The sequence below is a fragment of the Triticum aestivum genome, chromosome 1A (genome assembly GCF_018294505.1).
Source record: "Triticum aestivum cultivar Chinese Spring chromosome 1A, IWGSC CS RefSeq v2.1, whole genome shotgun sequence".
NCBI lineage: Eukaryota > Viridiplantae > Streptophyta > Magnoliopsida > Poales > Poaceae > Triticum > Triticum aestivum.
This window is the reverse complement of record NC_057794.1, coordinates 367,577,262-367,587,643: the sequence shown is the minus strand read 5'-3', so window position 1 is coordinate 367,587,643 and position 10,382 is coordinate 367,577,262. Positions and strand designations below refer to the sequence as shown.

At 40.7% G+C, this 10,382-nt stretch overlaps 1 protein-coding gene across 1 annotated transcript in view; it reads left to right on the top strand.

The window, feature by feature from the left end:
• Positions 1-2,155, top strand: part of LOC123130630 (protein FAR1-RELATED SEQUENCE 5-like) — a 3,308-nt gene extending 1,153 nt beyond the window's left edge. Inside the window, exons 3-6 of the mRNA XM_044550493.1 lie at positions 73-455; positions 542-999; positions 1,086-1,344; positions 1,433-2,155. Coding sequence (XP_044406428.1) covers positions 73-455; positions 542-999; positions 1,086-1,344; positions 1,433-2,121 — 1,789 coding nt within the window. The 3' untranslated portion in view covers positions 2,122-2,155. The remainder of the gene's footprint in view (positions 1-72; positions 456-541; positions 1,000-1,085; positions 1,345-1,432) is intronic.
• Positions 2,156-10,382: the final 8,227 nt, after the last annotated feature.

The window sequence follows — 10,382 nt, the reverse complement described above, 5'->3', positions numbered from 1 at the left end:
CTGTCCTTAGAGTAAAGTCCGTTTGATTGTAACATATTTGCTGCTGCTTCCATGTGTGAATATGAATTTCAGAAAAGCTGAAAATGTGCGTAAGGAGCGAGCGGATGATGTAAAAAAACTAAAGGCTTTCTTCAACGAGTGCAGAGCACAGAATAGTAAGTTTTATTATGACATAGAACATGACTCCGAGGGTGCTCCAAAGAATATATTTTGGAGTCATGCTAGCTGCCAGGCTAACTATGCTGAGTTTGGTGATGTGGTTACTTTTGATACAACATATAAGTGCAATTTTTACAATAAGCCATTAGCAATGTTTGTTGGGAGCAACCACCATTTGCAGAATGTCATTTTTGGTTTTGCACTCCTCGGTGATGAGAAGGAGGAAACATTTGATTGGGTTTTTCGCACTTTCAAAATGTGCATGGAAAACAAAGAACCTCATTGCATACTTACAGGTATACTTGGCCTTTTAGTTGTTATGTACGTGCCAACTGGAACAAGTCGGTAGAACTTGTTAAATTACTAACATCATCTCTTGTAGATCAAGACCAAGCAATGGCAAATGCTCTTCCGGGAGTGTTTCCAAACACTATTCATAGGCTATGCAGATGGCATGTTTTGCATGGTCACAAAGACAGCTTGAAGGTGTTGTATAACTTGTATGATGGTTTGAAAGAGAAGTTGTTGACAATAATAAATCATCCCCTCACCCCCATGGAGTTTGAGAAGGCATGGATGGAGATGGTGAATGAATATAGACTCGAGTCAGATCCTACAATTGGCAGTTTGTATGATCTGCGTACAAGATGGATCGCCGCATACTTTAAGGATGTTTATTGTGGGAAAATGACATCTACGCAATGCAGTGAGAGCACAAACAGAATTGCGAAAAGAAACCACATTGACCCTACGACACCTCTGCACGTGTTTGCAAGAAAAATGTTTCAGGTTTTGCAAGGGAGAAAAGAAGCAGAAGCCCGAGAGACCATGGAATCTCAGGTATGACGTCTCACATGGCAGCATCTTATAGTACGACTCATGCATCAATAAAAAAGGAAATCTTTGACACATCTTTGCTGATGCAGGCCCGGCCAAAAACAGTAACAAATTACCCTCTGGAACATCAGTTGAGCAGAATCTATACCCGTGCAGTATTCAGGAAATACAAAGAAGCATATGTTTATGGAACCTCTTTTCTTACAAAGAAAGTTGGCGCTGGTCATTTCCTTGTGGTGTACGGTAGAGAAGGGCCGACTTTTTCGTGGTCCCAACATGAGTTCAAAGTGGTTTGTGATGAAGAGAAAGAAGAATACAAGTGTGAGTGCAAGCAGTGGGAGCACACAGGTTAGTAGAGTTTGGTTTGTCGTTTTTTTCAGCGGCAAAGATTATGATGAGAATGAACATTAATTTTTGTATGTGTGACATTGCACAGGACTGCTATGCCCACACCTTATTATAGTGATGACAAATGAGCAGATTCAGAAACTTCCAAGCAAATATGTGTATAGAAGGTACACAAGGAATGCAAAGATTGACCCACCATATGACAGGAATGACACTCTCCAGGTTGGAGCCGATGGGACATCAAATAGTGGAAAGCACTTAAATATGCTCAGACTGGCTTATGCCTGTGTTAGAGCGGGGGACAGATCAACAGTTGGATATGAAAGAGTCATTCATGTGATGACAGAACTTAGGGATCAGGTTGAGGCACTTCCTCCTGATGTCATGCCTGTGTTTGATTATGGAGGTTGCAGTGATCCAGCTGGCCGTGAGCTAGATAATTTTAAAGCACCACCGATTGCAAAAACAAAGGGTTGTAGATCAGAAGAAGGGCGTAGGATCGGCGCACCCGGGCCAAAGAAGTGCACAAGAAGATGCAGCAATTGCGGCCTTATGGCAGGTCACAATAGGGCGTCATGCGAAGAACGAACAGAAAGCTTCGCAGTTGGTGGCAGCAGAGCAGCCCAGGGGAGGGGCAGGGGCAGGGGTAGGGGTAGGGGCAGGGGTAGGGGTAGGGGAAGGGGAACGACAACTCGCCGCCGTTTGATACATGATGAGGTGGACGAAGATGAAGACTTAGATTATCAGGAAGAAGATGATCTGCTAGGTGATGAATAATCTTGCGGAAAAGATGGTAGCAATTATTCCAGTTTGGTGACTTGTAAATAACTTGATTGTGAAACTATGTTGTGTCAGTCATTACAACTAGTTTATTTCTAGTACTCTGAGAGATAATTGAAAGCATTATGTGTAGAATCAGTGTTCAGAAATTATTTCATATTTGACGTGGTTGCTGGTGGGGAACATTTTAGAATTGATGTTATGTTTTCTATTTGTCAAGTCCATTTTCAATATTGAACTATCTGTTGTAACATATCGAGGTGAAATTAAACCTTATCTGAAAAATATCCCTGATAACTGGTAGGAACATTTATGCATTACTATAATTTTTGATAGTATTCTATTTAGTACAAATCATAAACTCAAATATGAACATCAAAGTGGAAAATTATGTTATTTGCAAACCCATATGTCAGAATAATCTCTATTTTCACTCGTAAAAAATGGGAACATTTTGTAATTAACGGTTATGTGAACAAATATTTAGATTATAGCCATGACATATATTTTTGATCGGAGGAAATCACAGACAATCCTGACAAGTTTGTGGTCCGAACTTATAATATGACAAAAATGGTGGAATGCGTGAAGTGTGGCTGCAGTAGTGGAACACACAAAAGTGACTTTGTACTCATTGGTAACATACATTGATTTGATTGTAACAACAAGCCTGAAACCACTCAGGAACCAGTACATTACAAAGAACAAACACAAGGAAAGATCATTTTCGGTTATGAACAACCGAGGAGCTATCTAATTTAAATCATATTTTTTGTGCCTGAAATCCTCCAGCGAGGTGGGTAAGGGATTTGTTTCATTCAACTCATGGAACAAGATATAGGGGAGAAATTCATCCCTGTACTGACTAACCTTTTCCTGCAACAGATAAATTATGTATTAGAACTTAAAAAAGTAACAGAAGAACATCATCTTAGAGAAAGGGGAAAAGAAGAAAAATACCAGCTTAATGTTACAACGGAGCTGACCAACTTCGCCGTCATAGTGGCGCAAGAACTTTGTAGTGAAAATGGGACAATCATTGCCTTGTTGTCGAGGAACATCCTTGCTCCAGATAGGCCATTCAGAAAAATCATAAAACTCTCCACGAGTAACTGTGTTGAAAGCATCGCTCAGGCGTTGAATCGATGTATGACCCCCGGGAAAATGTCGTTCTTCAAATGAGCTTAAACTCTTAGACCAGTCAATCGAGTCCAGAACATCAATACGGCTGTGTTCTAAATTGACGCAGAATACTGAGAAGTGGTTATAATGGTGATATGTCCAAAGGATCTGTACAGAGAGAAAAATGAGTAACAAGCTAAATCTAGCATATTGAAAAACTTATTGAATGACATTACAAGTAGAAACCTGATTAATTTCTTTAGTATTAATGCCATCGAGATGCTCGGCCAATAATCTAGCGGTTGTGTGACTATTATACATCTGACCGTTCTGGAGCTCTTCGCAGTTGAGCGAGGACTAATAGAAACAAAAAAAATACAGGAAGGAGTCATTAATCATATATGAAGGGGAAAACAAACAGTGTGCGTTCTGAGTGCGGGGTGGGGCTAGTTAACATACCCCAAGAGTCCAACTTAGGAAAAGCGTATGGCCTCTCCACTGTTTTGGGTGTAGCTTCTCATCATGTCGAAGGCATTCGGTGAAAAAATTCATGATCTCTATCAAGGCCATTTCATTGTCCCTAAAACAATCAGCCAAATCCTCGCCTAGTGTGGAGACGCCAAGGGAGGCATTGGAAATAAGATGTACTCTGCCAATGCATGAAATTAATGTTGAATAACAAATAATCTGTAAAATTAAATGTAGAAAATGCAAAATGAAATTACTTACTTCTTCAAACTTGTGTCAGATATGATAATCTTACGAACTATAGCAGCATCGGCAACATTAATAGAACAATCAATTAAGTTTAGTGGGAACATGAAAATCGGAAGTGGTTTCTTTCTTAATTGATTGGTTCTCCTCTTGGTTATCGGTGGTTGTGTTCCATAGATAACATCTGGACGACAAGACACTTTGTAGGGTTGCCTCACATTTTCATTGACATTAACATGTCGGGGCGGTGAGCCAATTGCGTGATCTGGTGTCTTGTCGAAGACAATAGGAGGTACTTGCTGAAAGGGAAAATAGGCAAGGATAACACAGGAAGCAAAACATACATAATTATAGGAATTTTAGTTGAATGTAATGCCTAAAAGCACTGTACCTCAACATTTGGAAGTTTTTGAGACGCCTCGCACGATTGTGTAAAGTTTGCAGTGCCATGATCAGATGTGGTGAATGGCTGATGTTGTTTTTTTGGTGTCTCGTCATAAACAGGACCTCGCAACCCACTAGACTGAAATATGGAAGTGAAAGCAACACAAGCAGAAAAAATCAACATGTAGCGGAATCATGTAACAAATTCATAATGACACAAATGTAGTAGCTGACCATATTCCTGAACAGACTGAAGACATTAGTCTGATAGCTTGCGAACAGCCCAGCCTGCAGTGGTGCATCAACGTTTGGATGCTGATCTTGTACATGATCCATACCAAGATTTGTATCATCAAGTTTGCTTGAAATGATTTCGTTAGTGGGCACAGTTTCCTCCTCGACGGTAACTGCCCAGGGAGTTTGAGGTACCAATGTGTTGAGTCCATTAGTGATGTATAAAGAGAGTGGGGAAATGTAAAAAATGCTTGTACTTGATGGAAGATGCAGAAGATGACCTTCGTCAGCGCAAGCGGAATGATCTGTGGGGTATACATCAGCATGCCCTTCCTCATCTAAGCAAGTGGCTTCATCTTTAAGGGAGATGAAGTGGTTAGAAGAGCATGATGCAAAAAAAGGAGACCTTATGAAGAAGAACATACCAATTCCATAGCAGGTTGTGCAGACACCATTTCTGTTAAATTCGTGAAAAGGATTGGTACACTGCGGTTCTGTAAATAATCCCACCAAAAATGCATCTGCATGATAAGTCCACCCATAAAAAACATATCGAAAGATAAAGACATAGAGAATGGTGGAAACACCCAAATCGTGCTACCTTGTTGAGATTTTGGAAACCTTTCCGAGGAAAGCATCTGAGTGAAGGTAAGGCCGCTCGTATGTACAACATTCTCGCACCCCTCATTAAGCAAAACATTTGCAGCGTTAGCAACACTAGATGCGGGGCATGGGTGTTGCGTATCATCGTGCAAGTTTGAATCTACAGCGACCCGTGACAGGGGGGGTGGAGTGGCAGTATGAGCACCCTTGTCGCTTGGTGGTGGTGGTGGATGGGACAGAGCATCCCGCCTAATGCACTTGATGTCATCAACTGCCCTCATCTGACAATCACGTATGTTGAGGACCAGCCTGTTGATGTCGTCATCGCACCTTTGCAAGGCCGCCTTGGCCGCAAGCTGTTGTGCTCCAGACAAATCATCGAAGCAACCAGCAAGATGAGAAAGCATGCTAATCAAAGGTGTAGGAGGAGGACAATGGGATCGAGACGGGATATCAGCTGAACTATATGTTGGAGGGACATCAGTTGATGGGGATGCACCCTCCATGTAGCAAGTGCCCTGCTGACTCCTCAACTAGTAAAACAAGAAAAGAAAATGATTAACATATGTTACAAGATATGATCAAAGAAAGGCTTTGCAGAACACAAAATAGTTGAGCAACTGACCGGCAAAGCACCAAATGATTCAAGGCCGTCAATCACTATCTTATCTTGGTCAATCAGACTCAAAATTTGTTCCCTCGTAATATGAGTTACACGTGGTGTAACGTTCGGATCGGTAGAAGGCTCTCCCAATAAATTATCCAAATAATAGACCTAAAAAATAACATACATTAAGATAGTCATAACTCCAATAGTAAGGGGTATGCATGGAGTAAATTGGATTGATGGTTTAGTGTGAAGAAAAATGCTTTGATACTCACAATTAGGAACAACACACAGCCATGAATAGAGGGGCTAGTGGCACCGGTCTTCTTTGAGTGCCACAATTTAGAGGCGTGGGAAATGTCATCAAAAATTAGTTTTGGCCAATTTACGGAGCGCAACCTTGTGATGTCCTTGGTTATTGCAGCCTCCTTTCCTGTGATGTAATCAGTAGTCCCCGGCAAAAGCATCTTGTTCAAGAGAATCATTAGGAAGCACCTGATTGCGAAATCATCACCCTTTTTATCTTTTGCAATTTGTGCAATCAAATCTTGCAGCTTGACATCTACACCTTGATCGATGCAAAGTTTCTGCTTCAGTTTGCATAATGCTGCTTTTTGGATTTGCTTATCGGGTACAACTATGTTTGTGCCCCTATTTGGCAACCCAAGAACACATTGGATGGAGTGTGTAGTGATTTTCAGGCACTTATTATCAGAAAAGTGCAAGGTGAGCGTATCGGGGTCCAGCCTATCCATTAGGAACATCAGTAACCTTGTGTTCTCAATACTCTTTAGTTTCAAGTCCAAGAAAACTCCAAAGTCATATTCTTTGAGCTTATCTTTGGCAGGTACACACAAACTGTTAATGGCAAGTAAAACTTGATTGGGAGCACACTTATAGTTTGGGCATATCTTTTTAGAACGATTAATATTACCCTGATGAGACAACAGAATAACAACAAAATAAGGTTCGAGAAACAGTAGGACATGACAGAATTGTCAAAAGTTTTAAACGGCATAACCCAAATATGAACATGGTAGAAACAATGGGGACCTGGTAACATTTTACCTTTTTGAACTTCCCATTAGCAGGTTTAGAGGCCTTGGTCACACGAGGGGCAGGGGGGGCACACAAAATCATCATCGCTCATACTGCATGCCCTAACCTTCCTCTTTGTAGCAAGATTCTCGTTTCGGACGGTGGGAGGTTTTGATGGCCTTGGATGTTTTTCGTGAGGAGGGGGAGTGGAAGAAGCAGCAGCTTGATGAACAACAGAGTTAGCTGCGTCAGCAGCAGCATAAGGATCTTGATTGTCACCTGCCACTCTAACATTTTCTGTAGGGACATGGAACATACTGGTAGTAGTGTCTGTAAACTGCATCGCTCTGCAGAGAGCAAATGAAAGATAAATTAGATGCAGTGAAGATATACGTAGATTTTAGTTACAGTTGAGACAAAATTGTGTGTGTGTGTGTGGTGGGGGGGGGGAGAGGCTGGTACATGTGTAATAAGCTAGGTCGGAATATTGTTTTTGACATAGGAGAAACATGATATATCATATGTACCGTATTTGATGGTACATACAATAAGTTTGTAACTACACATGATACATTAGAGTTATATACCAGTGATGGAGGATGTGCTGCAGACTTAGCGCTGTACTTTCTGAATATGAATGATATGTAGTAAAACAATGATGGAAAATAATAATAAAAGAATTAAGTAAATAGTCAAAATGAGCAGATTATGCAAGAACAAGGGGAAGGATAAAACTTTAGTTCATGTATGTAGTTTCAGAAGAATATACGAGGATGGGATGCTTAAATTTCAGTAAATAACCCAACTGCATTAATGTTATCTGGAGGGTATATCGTGTGGTCAATATGCAGGCTACCTCTCGTAACGTTTTCTAAGATGAAATTCAGTTAACTTAAATTCCTTACTAAATCTAACTATACTTGGAGAATAAATGTACACATACTGTTGCAAATTTACAGAGAGGGGGCGATACTGAAGAGCCCCAGCTGCGAAGGCCTGGTTGTGGTCCGTCGTGGTGGGTGGAGACACAGACCGCATGAAGAAGCAAGCAACAGCTGCTAGGTGTGCTGCAAATTGACCAGAACCTGGCACATTGCAAATAATTACAGAACGTTTGTAATGAAAATCAATTGTTTAGTCCAGACCCAAGAATGTAAACTCATTCAATCAATATTTACAGATAACCGGAGACCAAATTGGAGGCTTGTCAAAAATTAAGCGCATAAAAAAGGGGAGAAAAAGCCAAAAAAGAAACTGAAGCAGTAGCTTAGATGTTGTCTGTCTCCTCTCATGAACTCACATACCCAGCAATAATGAATCCAAATGCAGACGATGTTGGCCAGATCAACCCGGCGGCAATAACACACTGGAGCACCGCGTCGCGGCGATCACAACGGCCGGCTCTGCCGTGAGCAGCATCCACAGTGCCCGCCCAATACCTAGGGCACCCGCCCCACCTGCCCGGTGACCAACACAAGTGGAGACAACGTTGTGATCACCATGCTGTGGAGCATCACACCGGCATGCTAGCCAGCAAACCACCACACCCTCGAGTCCAGATGCCGCTGCTCACGAGTCGTCGCTCCCGTGGGTGACTTGCCGCCGAGCAAATCCCCCAATCACGACGCCGCCTTTGACCTGTTGTTCGCCATCGAGACTCCTCAAGCTGATCGCAGGTTACGTTGCACCAGATTAGAAAAATACGGGAACGTGGGCTAGCTTACAACGTGGATGTAGTGGAGTCCGGTTGGTAAAGTTTTTTTTTTGATAGCAGGCTGGCTGGTAATTTTACCTCAGGGGGAGGCACGCATATTACGGCAGATGGCTAGTCGAGGGATGGGGGTGCGATTGTGGCCCATCCAATCTGCTGGCTCGGTCGATTGGCCAGGGTGAGGAATAAGTAATTCCTCACCCTGGGAGTCTAATAGAGTATCTATATATATATATATATATATATAATGCATCCTACTACCGGGTGTAGCTAAACCCGTTTCTCATACACTACCATGTGGTAGTATATACTCTACATTATTATTTTTAGTATATTCATATACTATATCTAAGATACTCCAAAGCTGGTTATATGAAAAAATTGCAAGTGAGCTCATAGTCTTATTGTATTTGTGAAATACATACATATTTGTACGTGAAATAGAGTATGCACAAAATATGATACAAACTACCAAAAAGTAGTATATATAGTACCTAAACATTCTTATATACTACATACTACGCGTACATACTCTATGATATATATATATATATAGTGATACTGTTCATCACCCAGAGTGCAAAATAAGTTATTTTTCACCCGAGGTAATTTTACGATTATTTTATAATTAAATTACGTTTGGAAATTCAAATAGTTACATTTTTATTGATTCACTACGTATTTCGGCATAAAAAAAATAAAAATATAGGCCATAAGACAAGAAAATTTACAGTTTATGTGTATTTTACACTATGTTTTTACGTTTGTAATTTTACATAACATAAAATATTTTTTACAACGATTATATATTTTCTTACGGTCTCTTTTTACGTCGGAAATAAGACAAAACTTACGGAACATAAAATTACGAGGCATTGATGGTAAAATAGAGGGGGGTGAAGAATAACTATTCCTCACCCAGGGTGACGAATAGCGCGATATATATATATATATATATATATGTGTGTGTGTGTGTGTGTGTGTGTGTGTGTGTGTGTGTGTGTGTGTGTGTGTGTATGAGATTTTTTTTAAACCACCAATTTACAAATAGTTATCAATTCAAAAAAATGTGAATTAAAAAAGGTTCAAAAATTCTAAGAATGGTCACAAATTTGGAAAAAATATTCAAGATATAAAAAATGTTCATGCATTTGAAAATGTTTGAAAACTTAAAAAATGTTCATAAACTCAAAAATGACAAATGTAAAAGATGTTTGTGATCTTGTAACATTTTCATGAGTTTCAAAAAGTGTTCGTGAATTAAAAAATCACAAATTTGAAAAAAATGTTCATGAATTTTTAAAAAGTACGTTGGGGCAAAAAAATGTTCAGTTGAGTTTTAGATCATGCTCGAGCATGCAATTGCATCAAGCAAGTTGTGTGTCAAGGATGGGCATGGAAATGGGTCAGTTGAGTTTTAGGTCATGGGCGAACATGCAACTGGGTCAGGGTAAGTCGTGTGTCAAGAATGGACATTCATCTGGGTTGGTTGAGTTTTGGGTCAAGGGTGGACGTGCAACTTGGTGGAGCGCGAGTTGCATGTCGAGGTGTACATGCAACTGGTTCGGTTGAGCATCTGGGTCATGTGTGAAGATGGAACTGGGTAGGGAAGAGTTGCTTATCGAGTGTAAACTTGCAACCGAGGCAAAAATGGGTCTGGCCGAGTTGCGTATTGTGAGTGGACTTGTAACTGAGACAAAATCAGGTCAGGCCCCTTGTTGCATATCGAGCGTAGTTACAACCGGGAAAATTGATCACGCCCTTGTTGCGTGTCGAGTGTGGACTTGCAACTGGGCAAAAAGCCCTCCCCAATTGCATGTCATGGGCGTGGTTGTACTTGTGACT